The 15,251-nt window shown below is 41.7% G+C and overlaps 1 protein-coding gene across 5 annotated transcripts in view; it reads left to right on the forward strand.

Annotated features, from left to right (window-relative positions):
• Nucleotides 1–15,251, forward strand: part of KCNH1 (potassium voltage-gated channel subfamily H member 1) — a 462,440-nt gene that overhangs the window by 363,432 nt on the left and 83,757 nt on the right. For all 5 annotated transcript variants that reach the window (XM_003814202.6, XM_034946118.3, XM_003814201.6 and 2 more), the window contains one exon: nucleotides 4,265–4,461. In XM_003814202.6, coding sequence (XP_003814250.3) covers nucleotides 4,265–4,461 — 197 coding nt within the window. The remainder of the gene's footprint in view (nucleotides 1–4,264; nucleotides 4,462–15,251) is intronic.

Here is a 15,251-nt window from a genome sequence, read left to right on the forward strand (position 1 = left end):
AGGATTAATTATTACTGAGATGTTTGCCTGGAGTTTTAATTAGGCTGCCTTTCCTTACTTCCTTCTTTTTTTTTTTCCCAGCTCAGAATGTCCATTTAGAATGTTAGTATTTTAGAGACTTGGAACATTAAGTTTTAACATTCTGCACCCAGAGCCTCAGTGTAATAAATAAATCAATAGGCTGATTGCCTCCAGTAGTTTGATTGCTGAGTGCATTGGGGTACCTTTTGTTCTTGAGTGAATGATTATTTTACACACTGGCAAACAAGAAACAAATGTGGGTGTAGTGCTTGTCCGGGCTTCTGATTTGCAACCCTGACCTGGGAAGTCATTATTTCCAGCATTGTAACTTACAAGCAGCTTGCCAAATGTTCTATCTCCTTCCCCTTGACAGTTCTCCCAAGTTATGTGTGTCATAAAAACATTTTGCATTTGCCAGAATAGTCCTGAGTTTGTTTTGGATCTGACAGGTCCTCTGATATTACATTCTTAAATCTCACTAACAGATAATTTATACCAAAACTACTGCCTTGACAGGAAGTAAAGTTATATGATTTTCAATTTGGGTTGAAAATCAACTCAAGTTATGACAATACTGAGACTCTTAGACCCTACAGATTAATCATGATTATCTTACTGTGAAGTACTTTTTGTAGTAGGATCTACCCTCCATTTATTTTTTCTGTCAAAACCTGTGATTGGAAAATGTTTCAAAATGGGAATGTTGTCATTTCTACAGATGCACTTATTTATTTCATGGTGTATTCCGACCACAATATGGTTGCCCCTTGTTTTATGCAATAGATATGCCCCTGAAGAGTTGCTTATAAACTGAATTTTTATAGATATACGGGTAATTACATGCACATGCAGTGCTACTATTTTACCTAATAGTTTCTTTTATAATTAGAAAAACGACTCCCAAATTCATTTGAAAAGTATAACACTCATATATTGGGTCTTGTTTAGATGAAGTAATCTTAATACGAATCAGGCAAGATTATCAACTAGCTTCTACTCTCGATAGTTCTGGCTTATACCACATTTCATCCCAATAGGAGACTGCAGGTTTCATACATTCTACATTTTCTCACAGATACTCAAGACACTTCCAGAAGAAAATCTGCCCCTCTTAGAGCCACCCCTTCCTTGCTCTCTCTTGTATCATTCTTTCAGGGAAGGAAGTGGGGGATGCCAGCTCAGAGTTGGGATGATTTGTGATGTTCTGCTGGAATATTACGTAACCTGGCAGGTAATTTTTTTTTTTTTTTTTTTGAGACAGAGTCTTGCTCTGTAGCCCAGGCTGGAGTGCGGTGGCCCAATTATAGCTCACTGCAGTCTCAAACTCCTGGATTCCTGGGTTCAAGCAATCCTCCCATCTCAGCCTTCTGAGTAGTTGGAACTACAGGTGCATGCCACCATGCCCAGCTATTTTTTATTTTTTGCAGAGGCAAGGTCTTGCTTTGTTGCCCAGGCTGGTCTCAAGCTCCATGATTCTGTGTATTCTGGCTATCTATTGCTGTGTAGCAAACCGCCCCTAAATTTAGTGGCTTAAGAAACTTATTATTGTTTCTTCCATTCTGTGGGCTGTTTAGCTCAGCTGGTTGGTTCTCACTTGCACTTCCCACATGTGGTTGCAGTCAGGCATTGACTGGGGCTGTAGTCATCTGAAGGCTGGACTGAGCAGGACAACTAAGATGGCTTCTTGACATGACTGGCAGTCGAGACTGTCAGCTGAGAGCTCAGCTGGGCTGTGGGCCACAGCACATACATGTGACCCCTTGTGTGGCTTGTGCTTCTCACTTGTTGATTGGGTTCCAAGAGGGAGAGTCCCAAGAATGAGTGTTCTAAGAGATCCAGGCAGAGCCTGCAAGGCTTCTTATGACCTTGACTCAAAATCCCAGAACATTGCTTCTTCCACTTTCTATTGGTTGAGGCCAGTCAGTGACTAAGGCCAGCCCAGATTCAAGGGGAGGGAATTAGACTTCACCTCTTGATGTGAGTTGCAGCATGTGTGTACCGTATGGAAAAGAATGGGTGGGGCCTATTTTTTAACTACCTACCATAATGTTCTGGAGGAAGGATATTCTCTAGAGGAACAAGATGACACAAATATGAAGGGTGCATGAGCCATTGTGGGCAGTATAGGGAGGTTATAGAACGCTTAATACATATAATATTTACAAATGAATTGGCCAGCCTTGTTGGTTAGAACTGAGTACTAGGGAGTACACAATAAATGAGCCTATTTCCATGGAAGCCAGTTAGCATCCTACAGAAAGAAACATTTCCCTCTACTGACCCCAGCCCTAAATTAGCCACCCATGTTACAGATGATTGAAAAAAGAACTTGGTGAGGGAATCTAAGTAGCACAGTTTTAAAGACATATTTGCCTGGAAGCTACCCCAAGCATGTATCCTATTCACATTGACTCAGTAAAACCATCTTTGTAAATTAGAACCACAAACACATAGAGAATTGTGAAGTAATGTCTAGTATAAATGTTTTTCAGCTCACATTCTGGAGGTGCTTAGGGAAGGCTGTGCCCACAGATATCTTACATACTTAGAATGGATACTTTTTGATGTTTGAGGTAAAGTCAAGTTCTATCCATGTACTTGAAGTATAATTACCTCCTTAGCTTTAATCAGGAAAACAGCTGGCCTATTAAACACACTGAGCTACAGGTCCTTTGATTTCAGCTGTGGAGCTTGGCCTATCTGGATGTACAGGCTGACAACTCCCTTGAATACATTACTTTTCACCCTTTGTAGCATTTTTTCCTTCCTCTTGCATACTCCTCGTTGGCTCCCTGGGGATTCAAATTTGTGTTTATCGTGCTGAAAATTTAGAGGCAAGATAAACAACATTTTAAGCTATTTACAACCAGAGGCTATGCCAGAAATGAATTAGGCTTTGCATTTGACATATGTTAAAATGTTGCTTGCTGGCAAAGGTAGGAAGAATATCCCTAGGTGTGAAAAGCAGATGGTTAGAGACGATTTGATAAAGCTTTGACCCAGAATATGGCTATATGGGATTAGTACTTATCTTAATTTGGGCTTCTATAACAAAATACCGTAGTCTGGGTAACTTATAAACAACAGAAATTTATTTCTCTCAGTTCTGGAAGCTGGAAGTCTGAGACCAGGGGCCAGCATTGTCAGGTTCTGGTGAGGGCCCCCTTCTGGTTTGCAGACTGCCTACTTCTCATTGTATCCTCACGTGATAGAAAGAGCACAGGAGAGCTCTTAGGAGTCCCTTTTATAAGGACATTAATCCCATTTATGAGAGGCTCCACCCCCATGACTTAATTACCTCCCAAAGGCTTCACTTCCTGACATCATTGCACTAAGGGTTAGGATTTTAATATATGAATTAAGGGGAGGGGCACAAACATTCAGTCCATAGCATTATTCTATTGACTTATTAAATGTATTCTTGTGGAATGCTAGGGATAGAGAGGATCCTGGAGATGCCATTTATATAGAGCCTATATTTTTATACCACCAGGAGGACATTTAGCAAGGGTAAGGAACATACTCTGGAAGGAGGTATGGGAGAGAGGATGAGAAAGAGGCACCATACAAACATAAACCTTAGGGTGGTGGACATGCTATGGTAAGGAGAGAACTCTACACTTGTCTGACTTCTTCCATGTGGATCATCCCAGAGAGAGGAAACCTCTCTTGCTCATTAGATTTCTGATGAAGAGTCCACATGCTCCCTTAAATATTCACCTCTCAGTCACACTAATATAGACCCACCACAGTCTACCTCCATTCTTTCCTTCTGCCTATAAATATTGGTTGAGCTCCTACCATGTGCAGGCACTGTGTTATGTGGATGAATAAGACAAGACACATGAGCTATCAAGTTGAGATACATGCAATAAACCAGTAAATAAGTAATATAATGAAAGATTATTATCAGTGTTATAGGGGAAAAAGGGAGTGTGATAAAGAATAATGGGTGTGTGTGTCCTATTTTGGATAGGATGATCAAGATAACCCTTTGAGGAGGTGACATAAATGATCTCAAAGTGATTAAACTTTGGCATGTGTTAACTGCTACTTTAACATTTCTTAAACTGCATGTTGTTAAGGATGTTATTAAGGTTCACGTTAAAATAGCGTTTGCCTTCTCTGAGCCCAATCTGCAGAATGCTGAAAGGACAGCAATTCTGGGGAATAGAGGGAAGCCAGCTGGATGGGCAGACCTCTCCTGGCCAACACTTTCCTCATGACAACCTTCTCTCCTTAGGAAAAGGAGACGTGTTTGGAGATGTGTTCTGGAAGGAAGCCACCCTTGCCCAGTCCTGTGCCAACGTTAGGGCCTTGACCTACTGTGATCTGCATGTGATCAAGCGGGATGCCCTGCAGAAAGTGCTGGAATTCTACACGGCCTTCTCCCATTCCTTCTCCCGGAACCTGATTCTGACGTACAACTTGAGGAAGAGGGTGAGCTAAAAGTTTCAGTTATTTTCTACAAAGAACAGTCTCTGTGCACTTTGGATAATCACTGTGACCAGAAAAGTCCCTTTGCTGTTTATTTAAGTAGAGTAATTGGTTCTAAAGAGGATCTGTTTGTTGTTTGCTCTGCAGGGCTTTTGCTATAAAATGGAGGAGAGAGGGGATGTTGCTAGATTAGAAGACGGATCCGTTTTGGTGCAGAAGGGATTTATTCATGTGCGTGGAGGGGGCAGGGAGGTGGCTTTTTTTCCCCCCATCAATATCTAGACCTGCTAGCATTTTGAAAAGATGAGTAAAATGTGAGGTTGCTAGTCAGCAACATGGCTCTGTGGGGCCATTTAATTAATGTAAACTGAATTCTCTGTGGTGACTGGGATTTGCTGAGTAGTATGAAGCCATTAGCCTGCCAGCTAGTAATGATAATTTTTTAACAGATATGAAAATGATTTAGTTGGGTCCAGAGAATAAGAGAGACATGGAATTTGTTTGTCTAGAGGATATTTTGCATTCAACTCCCAACTAAACTGTTTGAGAAATGATTGGTGGTTTAAGAACCAGAAGATCTTTGACCTGAAGTTGTTTCTTTCACTCTCAAATCAACAGAACTCCTCCATCTATCTCTGTGAGGATTAAAGTATTGGTCTTGTACTCTTGAGGTTTTCATGACGGATTTTCTTGCACTTCATCTCTCTAACTCTTTTGGTTAAAACAATAACAAGATAGCTCTGCACCTGGAGAAATCATATGGAAAGGTTGTCATAGGAATCTTTCCTAAAATGACCTCATAATCTTTCTCCCAACCTGCTCGCTGTCTCATGGTTCCTATTTACGTTGTCTGATTTGTCCTGGGGTTCCAAGTTAGAAACCCTGGCATCAACGTTGATGCTGCTTCCCCCTCTCTGAGGCCTTGTGTTACTCAACAGATCCTGTTGGTTCTGCCTAAGCGCTCAATTCTAAGTCAGTACTTTGCCTTCATCCTCAAGGCCGCCACAGAATTCTCAGGACACAAAGCTCTTCATTAAAAACCTTCCTCATGCCCTAGCTGGATCATGCAATGGGCTCCAAACTCACCTTCCTGCCTCATGTCTGCCCTCAGTGGAGTGCTTCCTTCTTATGGCTGCTTGACTAACCTTAAAAATCTGATCTGTCAGTCTCCCACCTGACTAAAGGATAATATCTGTACATTTCAGCATGGTGTATGTGATTGTCCACATCTGGCCCAAACTTAACCCCTGAGCCCCAGCCTCAACCACTTATCCCCATGCCCACCTTCCCCACCCTGAACTGCCACCATGAGAATTCCACACAGTACTCCAAGCATACCACATCCCTTCAGAGTGCCGTGTCTCTGCCTGCTGCTTTCTCAACCTGGAATTCTTTTCTGTGTGTGACAAACCCCTGTTAGCCCTGAAAACTGCTGAAATATTTACTTTTTCATTCATCAAACCCAGTATTGTGCCAACTGAACTAGACTAGACATATAAAACCCAATGATACTCAGTTCCCTATCTCCGGGAACCTAAAGTCTAATGGAAAAGATTAACACAAGAAAGATAAATGCGTAGAAGTGCTAAGTACAGTGATTGTGACTTGAACAAGGTATTATGGGAGCATAAAGGAGGGAGACAGCTAAAGGGAGTCAAGGATTAATTGTCAGGGGTGATACCTGAGCTGAATCCAAAGAATGAGTTTGCCTAACAGAAGGGGCCAATGATCTACTGGGAGGGGCAGTTTGAGCAAAGCCTGGAGAAAGGAAACAACCCTTTGTCTTCTAAGTCCTTTGTACAAGGTTCCAATGCCTTTGTACAAGGTAGTCCAATGCTGGGCTACCCCAGCAATATTCCACCTGTTTTAAATCCCTTGGACTATCTTTTGGGTCCCTGCACAGAGACCTGTGAAGGCAAGGGCTTGGTGCCTTAGTATCCTCGGTGCATAAATGAGTGTGGGGTGCCTAGAATTAATAAATATTTGAGGATGGCAAGGAGAAAGAGATGGGCCTCAACTCTGGGCCTCAACTTCCACATAATAAAATGCAAGATTGTGGCAAGATGGTTTTTATAGTTCTGTGGTTTGAAACCTGGCCATTTAAATTCTAGTGGAGGGTGGGCAGTGGTGGAGAAATGTGCATCCAATGTTCTTCCTGGTTGATCTGTTGGTTGGGAACATGGGATGCTTGCTGGTGATACATTTAGCCAAGTGGATTCTCTTATAAGCTATTTTTTGATGTATTCCTTCTTTCTATGAAAGCAAGTTGATTATAATCAGCTTTCAGTGTTGCTGATAATATAGGTTGAAAAAATATGCAGTTTGGGTTATTTGGAGGAGTAATCTTCTTGGAATAATTGTGGCTCAAGTAAAGCTGTCTTTAAAAAAAAAACAAGAATGACAACAAAAACAATGACACCTCAGTGGTCAGATTTTTTCTGTAAGTACAGAGTGATAGCTCTGCAGAAGAGAAGATGCAGGGGCTACATTTTTGAAGGGCTGTTGTGGAGGATTTTTTATAGCCACAGGGTACAGAGGAAGAACCAAAATTATAGACAGATTTTGGCACAGTATAAAAAGTCTTTTGAAAAAAATCAGAGCTCCCCAAAGAATGAAATAGGCTGCTTTGAGTGTATCAAATTTGTTATTATGAGGGTACTTGGCATCTCCTAGGTACCCATATTCAGAAACATTGTGGAAGGGACTTAGGCGACTGTTGGAGAGTCAAACTAGCTGACCTTCAAATTTTCTTCTAACTCTAAGTGACTATGTATGAGTCTGGTATGGATCCCGAGGAAGTTTAGTGAAAGCCTTTGTGTAAAGAGGTAGCCATTCTTTTTTGGGAAAAAAAAAAGAGGCTTGTCATTTTATTATTGCCATTGTAGTCTCTCATTGTGTCCTTCTGAGAATTAATTCATAGTTACGTAGGGCATGGAAGACAAGAACATTACATGCATGAATTATTCTCCTAGCTATTTTTTTTTTCCTGGTAAAGTAAAGTGTATTGTTGTAGCTGTTTCTATCTTGGCAAAATTAAGTGTTTTATTTGCTAAGATTCTTGACAACACAGTGCCTTTGACATCTGTCTAGGGAGTTTCTTGATCTTATTGATCTTCTCCAATGTGCAGCAAAGACTCTGAGCTAGAAGATGACTTGGTAACCATTCAGTCTCTTCTCTACTTCCCTAACACCCTCATTTCACATTTTATAGAAAGGTCACAGAGCTGGGTTGGGATGAAAGAATTGGAGCCAGAAGTGACACCTTGGCCAAAGTCTTCCTGATCACAGTTTCCTGTTCTACTCTAGCCTCTGTATTCTAAGCCACATCCCTTTTTCCCTAAATCCAAGGGTATGAACATCACCTAGCTCTCAGCTCTGCTCTTGGAACCCAACTCAGGAAGAAACTGTTGCCTTCCTCCATTTCCTCCAAAGCCACATGAGGGCACAGACAAGGATGAAAGAGGCAGAACCTGGAGGCAAATCCAGCATTTTGGCCTTTAGTTTTTCTTGCTTGTGAGGTCTGAGCCAGGTGAGACTTTGGTCTGGGTCCTGCTTCTGCCACTTATTGCTTCTATAATTCTGGATGAGCTATAAAAGCTTCCTTTTCTGTAAAATGGGGATGATGAAAATTTCTAACTTGTAGGATAGTTGCAAGCATTAAATAAGATAATATTTGCAAAGCTCACATGAAGCCTTACTACTACATAGTGAGTGCTCAATTCATTTGTATGTTATTGTTATTTTGTTCCGTCCACGTGATTGATACCCTATTCTTTATTATCCTGTGCCTTTTGTAAAGTAAAAAGAAGGCAGTTCCTCTGCCTTTGTTCATGCAGGGTTATTGCCCTGCGCAATGTTCTGTGGGGTAGGTGTTATCCGCAGGTTCTCTGCACCTCTTGCAGCAAAGGAGGGATCAGTCGCTCTGGGAAGTGGAATCCATTGCTGGCCTTGCTGCCTCTTCAGCTCCTGACAGTGAAGAGGTCAGCATTTGCCCACTGTTTTGGCCAGTTCCATTCTTGGAGGGAAAAATCAGGCTATTTTGAGATCTTAGGTCAGTTAACAGGAAGTCTAGAGGGAGGCACAAAAGAAAAGCACAGCGCTATTGTTTCTTCTGAGGGAGGTGGCTTGTGGCTATTCATGAAAAGAAGGGGAAGTAGAGCCTTCCTCATCAAACCCTTGGCTCTCTAGGGTGCAAGGTCTATGCGCTTTTTCCTCAAAGCCTAGAATCATCTTGTGTCTGTAATCAGAGCTTTGCAGACTATAAACAGTAAATTACTACCAACTCCAGATATTGTACAAGCTACGTCACAGTATCAGTACGTGTATGTCAGCTTATTACATCTTCGGAACAGCCTCATGACATTACTGTATCATTCCCATTTCTCAATGGAATAAACTAGGACCCTGTGAGGAAGAAAACCCCTTTTCCAAGGTTGCCCGGTTAATAAGTGGCAGATTCCAAACCTGGCATGTGCTCTTCTGGCTAAGCAGTGTCACATTCTGTGGTAGCCTCAGTGAAGTGTGGCTCTCAGCTGTTCCCATATTGGCATTCTTTGGCTTCTGCATTCTTCTAGTCTGTTAACTTTTCAGGAGTGGCTTGGGTTGTCTCCTAAGTATCTTTCTCCAATGGCCTTTGCCACCGCCAATACACTCAGAAACATGTACGGTAAAACCACAGTAATACCCCAGGTTGGGAGATGTGACAAATTTCCCCCTCGTAGTGACAGGCACACAGCAAGTAGCTGGGTGTGATGGGTGTGGGAGGCATGACACATTTCACTTTCGTTAGGCAGCGGGTTAACCCGGCCATGCTATTAGTAACTCACTAGAAAGGGCAATGCTTTGAGTCTAAGGACTATGTTTGAATACTGATTTGACTGCTGACCAGCTGTGTGCCTTTGGGCAAATTACTTAACCATTCAGAGACTCAGTTTCCTTGTTTGTGAAAAGGGGCCAATACAAGTCCTTCCTAATTAGGTTTTTTGCATTTTGTTTATTTATTTTAAGTTCTGGGATACATGTGCAGAACGTACAGGTTTGTTACATAGGTATACATGTGCCATGGTGGTTTGCTGCACCTATCAACTCATCATCTAGGTTTTAAGTCCCATGTGCATTAGGTTTTTGTCCAAATGCTCTCTCTCCCCTTGCCCCCCCACACCCCAAACAGGCCCCAGTGTGTGATGTTCCCCTCCCTGTGTCCATGTGTTCTCATTGTTCAATTCCCACTTATGAGTGAGAACATGTGTTGTTTGGTTTTCTGTTCCTGTGTTAGTTTGCTGAGGATGATGGTTTCCAGCTTCATCCATGTCTCTGCAAAGGACATGAACTCATTCTTTTTTATGGCTGCCCTAATTGGGTTTATTGAGAAGTTTACTTACAGTAAAACAAACAAAAAGAAAAAGTGACACATTACCTGCAGGAACCACTCAATACATATTTTTCCCTTTCTCCTCCCCACTGCCCATCCCCTACTTCCACCTCCAGTCTTAGAGGTTCTGAATTCACACTTTGTTGCCCTTGGTTAATAACCTGACATTTCTTTAGTCGATGTTTCACTTGGGCTCTACTTTCCTTTCAACCTGAGATAAGGTTTCACTCCCCAGGTCCTAGGGAATTACGTTCTCCTGCTGATCATTAGGACAGTAGAAGCAATGTACCACAATTAAATGATGTGCTGCAGACAAGCAATTAGGTAATTAACAGCAGTCAGTGCATGGGATAATTGGCACGTAGGTAATTGGGAGGGCGGTTCTCATTCTGTGTGTAGGGCTTTATTTTTAAAGCCAATATTGTTGTGTATTGAGTTTGTTTTGTGCAGTGTTTGTTTATATTAATTTGTTCCAGGATGAATTTTTTTTTTAGTTTGATTAAAGCCCCAACTTAGTGAGTTTGGGAGGGAGCTGGGACTATAGTTACTGATGTTCTCAAAGCTGAGCCCTCCTAATGCCTGTTTTCTAAAACTGAGGTTGCCATAGTGAACTGTCTTGAATACCATATGTACATTTCTAGCCCACTTTAACCAAAGAGCATTTTATTCTGGAGAAGAGAAGATGAAAGCATTGAATGCTTGGAGAAAGCTCTGCTCATAAGTGGCATTGGAAAGCCTTTAAATTTTCTCCCTGAACAAATTCTTGTGGAAGGTTGATAAGATGGAAAGATAGACCATAAAGCTAGGTACTTAAAAATGTCATCCACTTCCCCCCTGAATCATCATAGCCTAAGTTTTAAAAATGATATCTGCATAGCCCATATTTTCCTTGTCATCCCTCCTATGTGGGCTTCTGTGAAATTAAAATCATCTATTAGTCTGTCAAGCCAAAAAGATAATAAAATCATGGTGTTGGAATTAGGAGTCGGGGGAGGGGGAGAGATGATGTGAGTGACATGACCATAATTCTTTTAGAACAACAAACTATAAATCAAAATCAAGTTCCGTTTTCCTCAAGAGGATCAGTGAGTGATGTTAGGGACCTGTGCGGTCTTCCCTGGGTCCTCAGGTGTTCCCCAGTACCCCGAGAACATTTAGCAGAACCCCATGATGATGCTGGAGGTGGAAGATAATAAAAGTGCTCCATGCTTCATTATGTATGAATTAGCTTAAACTGTAGTCAGGCTATGTCTGGCTATTTTTAAGGAAGTAATAAAGTTCTGGAATGAACACGGGCTTTAAAGCTAGATCTTCACATCCAGGCTCTGCCATTTGCTAGCTGGGGCAGGGGGTCAGGATGGGTGGGCATTGAACAAGTATACCTTGTGGTCTTCCGTGGATCTACATCGCCTACCCCAAATGGTAGTGATGGGAAAGAGTGAGAAAGTGCCAGGCATGTTGCCTCACGTGTGGTAAGTATGTAGCTGTGTTATTTCTCTTCCATTATTCATAGCAATGGGGGCAGCAGAGCAAAGAAGAATAGGAGCCATAGTAGTTTGGCTGGTAGAATAATCATATGGAGGTACTAGACTGGTGGTTTAAAATGTGGATCCTGCAGTCAGAGTATTTGAGTTCAAATCCTGGCCCTACTTAGTGACTTCAGGCCAGTTACCTAACCTCTCTAGGCCCTACTTTATTCAGGTATGAAATAGAGGCCTTAGAAGCATGCTTTGACATGGCAAATTTTCAATGTTTGTATGGCTATAATTATGATAAAGAAGACGATGATAATGATAAGGATGATGACAATAAAATCAATCAAATGTATTAGTTAGCTTTTCTGGGACTTAGATCCCATCTGGTGCTAAAAGTTTTTAAAAAGAAGTGATGGACTGAATTTTAACATCTAGAAATCTCCTGAACAGAAAATTCTAAAATTTGAGCCTGGGCCCCTCAAGTAGCCCTAGAGATCCAGGTGGTTCATCAGCGAGGTTTGGTGAAGAATGGCTCTGTTGGATTCCAAATGGATCTGATTCCTCCTATAACAGAATGAATGGAGGGAATGGTAGAGTCAGATATGGAAGAGAGGAAGGAGGAGGAAAGTTGTAACTTATCTTTTAATACTCATCAAGTTACTTGATGTACTGTTACATACAGTGTTTACCACAAATTAGAAAAGATCTGGCCTAGCTTAGAAGAGTATAAGGCTAGTGCAGTCTTTTGGAGGAGAGTAGCATCCTTAATAATATTTTCTTAGGTGTATGTAGTTGAGGCATAATAAGGGTAGTGCTAATGGATCCTAGATCAGAAGTTCATCCTCAAGCAAGCAAGTTGGCTTCTTGATGTCTTAGATGTTTAACCCAAGATTTCTCATTCATCTGCTCCCTAAAATTTTGAATGATATCTGTAAGTATTATCTATTATGAAATACCTGTTAAAATCCACTAGAGCTAGTGTTTTACAGAGCACATTTAGGAAGCAGGGTCTAGATGCTCTTTAGTATCTCTTCCAGCTCAAATGATCACTGAATTGTGGAGCGAACAGGTCTTGCCTCTGAAACATCAAGAAGCCAAAATATACTCTAGCACAGGGAATCTCTATCACCTGGTCCTCAGTAAAGTCCCAAACAGAGATTACTGGCAGGGTCTCGCTAATTTCTAAACATCTTCCTCAACTCAGCTCCCCTCCCACCTCTTACAAATGCCCAGTGGCCCGCTCATTTTCTAGTGAGCAGCCAGTCATGTTTTCAAAGTGCATTTCACATGTGCTAATACTAGAAGGCTGTCAAAGGATGTTTTCTAACTAGCTTCAAAGTCCCTCCTTGCAAGTAACTTTCTCATTCTTTCTTTGGCCTAGCCAAATTTCACATTTCGAACCCATCTGCCAAGTTTTTTGGACTTCCTTTTTCCTATTTATTGTTCCTTCTACTCTTAAAAATGTGCTCTGTGGTTTTGAGCATGTCCTTACAAATTTTGACAGTAAGTCATGGAGGTTTTTATTCTAGCCTTTGCTTTTGGTAAGCAGAGTCAGGATTTGAACCCAGGCTGCCTCTCCTCTGATAACAATAACTACTTTATAAGATGTTAGATTAATAAAAAGAAATGTTAGTTCTCCCCCATTTCCAAGGGGACTTTGAATGCCTGCATATGAGCTCACATAAAGAATCTATTCCAGACCAAATGTCCGTGCAGACCATATCTGGTATAATGTATGTCAGAGGTCCACGCGGTTTTGGTTTATCTCTCTGCAAACTTTGTTGTTGGCAATTTACTTTTTACTAATGTCACTTAATGGTCTTTACCCTGCCTGTGCTTGACTTAGATTTCTAGATTGAAATTTTGAATTCATAGTGGGACCCTGACTCCATATATCTTCTCTTTAATTTCTCTAGTCTAGATGAAGCCCCTTGTCTTTTAATCCAATTAGCAACAATCACCTCTTTGTAGCTCTCATTATACTTCCAGTTAACTCCCCACCCCCCCTCACTCTTGTTGCCCAGGCTGGAGTGCAATGGTATGATCTTGGCTTACCGCAACCTCTGCCTCCCGGTTTCAAGTTATTCTCCCACCTCAGCCTTCTGAGTAGCTGGAATTACAGGCATGTGCCACTATGCCCAGCTAATTTTGTATTTTTAGTAGAGACGAGGTTTCTCCATGTTGGCCAGGCCGGTCTCAAACTCCTGACCTCAGGTGATCCGCCTGCCTCAGCCTCCCAAAGTGCTGGGATTACAGGCGGGAACTACCCTACCTGGCCACACTTCTCTGACTTGATCAGCTTTTTTAGAGCTTGGTACAAAGTAAATGTTCAATAATTGAATGAGTCAATCAGTGAAACAACCAACCAACCAACAAAAATATACAAATCTACCAACCAATATTGGGCATGTCCCTCCATCTTATTACTGCTATACATTCTTTTTTTCTTCTTCTTTTTTGAGACAGAGTCTCCCTCTGTTGCCCAGGCTGGGGTGCAGTGGCGCAATCTCGGCTCCCTGCAACCTCCACCTCCCGGGTTCAAGCAATTCTCCTGCCTCAGCCTCCCGACTAGCTGGGATTACAGGTGCCTGCCACCACGCCAGGCTAATTTTTTGTATTTTTATTGGAGACAGGGTTTCACCAGCTCGGCCAGGCTGGTCTCAAACTCCTGACCTCAAGTGATCTGCCTGCTTTGGCCTCCCAAAGTCCTGGGATTACAGGCATGAGCCACCGCGCCTGGCCTATTGGTGTATATTCTTAAAGCCTTGGCTAAAAGATGGTATCGGCAGAGACATCTTTCCTTCTTTGTCCCTCTGAAGCTTTTCCTATATATTTCATAGCCCCTTTTCCCTTTTATTTCTCTCCCCCAGGCCCTGATTGTAGAGGTCTCTCAGCCTCTGCAGATACCCCTGGTGCCAGCATAAAATATAATAACCATCCCAATTTATTGTCTCATCTGCCAAGTATGAGTTAACGCATTTACATGTATCTCACTTAGGTGCTGAGGCCAAGATAGGTTAAATAATTTGCTCCTGATCCATTAAGCTAATTGGAGTTAGAATTGTAGCTCAAGCCTGCAATCACCAAGCCCATACTCTTTTTGTGGTTGTTTGTTTTACTAAATTTTAGATTCTGGGGGTATGTGTGCAGGTTTGTTACATGGGTATATTACATGATGCTGAGGTTTGGGTTTCTAGTGATCCCACTACCCAAGTGGTGAACATACTACCCAGTAGTAGATAGTTTTTCAACCCTTCCACCCGCCACCATTACCCCCTGCCCAGTTTTGGACCCTTCTGTACCCCCACCCCCAGTTTTGGAATCCCAAGTATTTATTGTTCCCATCTTTGTGTCCATGTGTACTCAATGTTGAGCTACTACTTGTAAGTGAGAACATGTGGTACATAGTTTTCTGTTTGTGCATTAGTTCACTTAGGATAATGGCCTTCAGCTGCATTTATGTTGCTGCAAAGGACATGATTTTGTTCTTTTTAATGGCTCTGTAGTATTCCATAGTGTATATGTACCATAGTTTATCCAGTCTACTGTTGATGGGCACCTGGGTTGATTCCATGTCTTTGCTATTGTGAATAGTGCTGTGATAAACATATGAGTGCAGGTGTCTTTTTTGGTAGAACAATTTATTTTCCTTTGGGTTTATAACCAGTAATGGGATTTCTAGGTCGAATGGTAATTCTATTTTTAGCTAGTTGAGAATCTCCAAGCTGTTTTCCACAGGGGCTAAACTAATTGGCATTCCCACCAACAGTATGTAAGCATTCCCTTTTCTTCCCAACCTTACCATCTGTTATTTTGTGACTTTTTAACAATAACCATACTGACTGGTGTGAGATGGTATTTCTTTGTGGTTTTGGTTTGCATTTCTTTGATGATAGTGATGTTGAACATTTTTTCATGTTTCTTGGCCATTAGGATGTCTTCCTTTG

The sequence above is a fragment of the Pan paniscus genome, chromosome 1, assembly GCF_029289425.2.
Source record: "Pan paniscus chromosome 1, NHGRI_mPanPan1-v2.0_pri, whole genome shotgun sequence".
Lineage (NCBI taxonomy): Eukaryota > Metazoa > Chordata > Mammalia > Primates > Hominidae > Pan > Pan paniscus.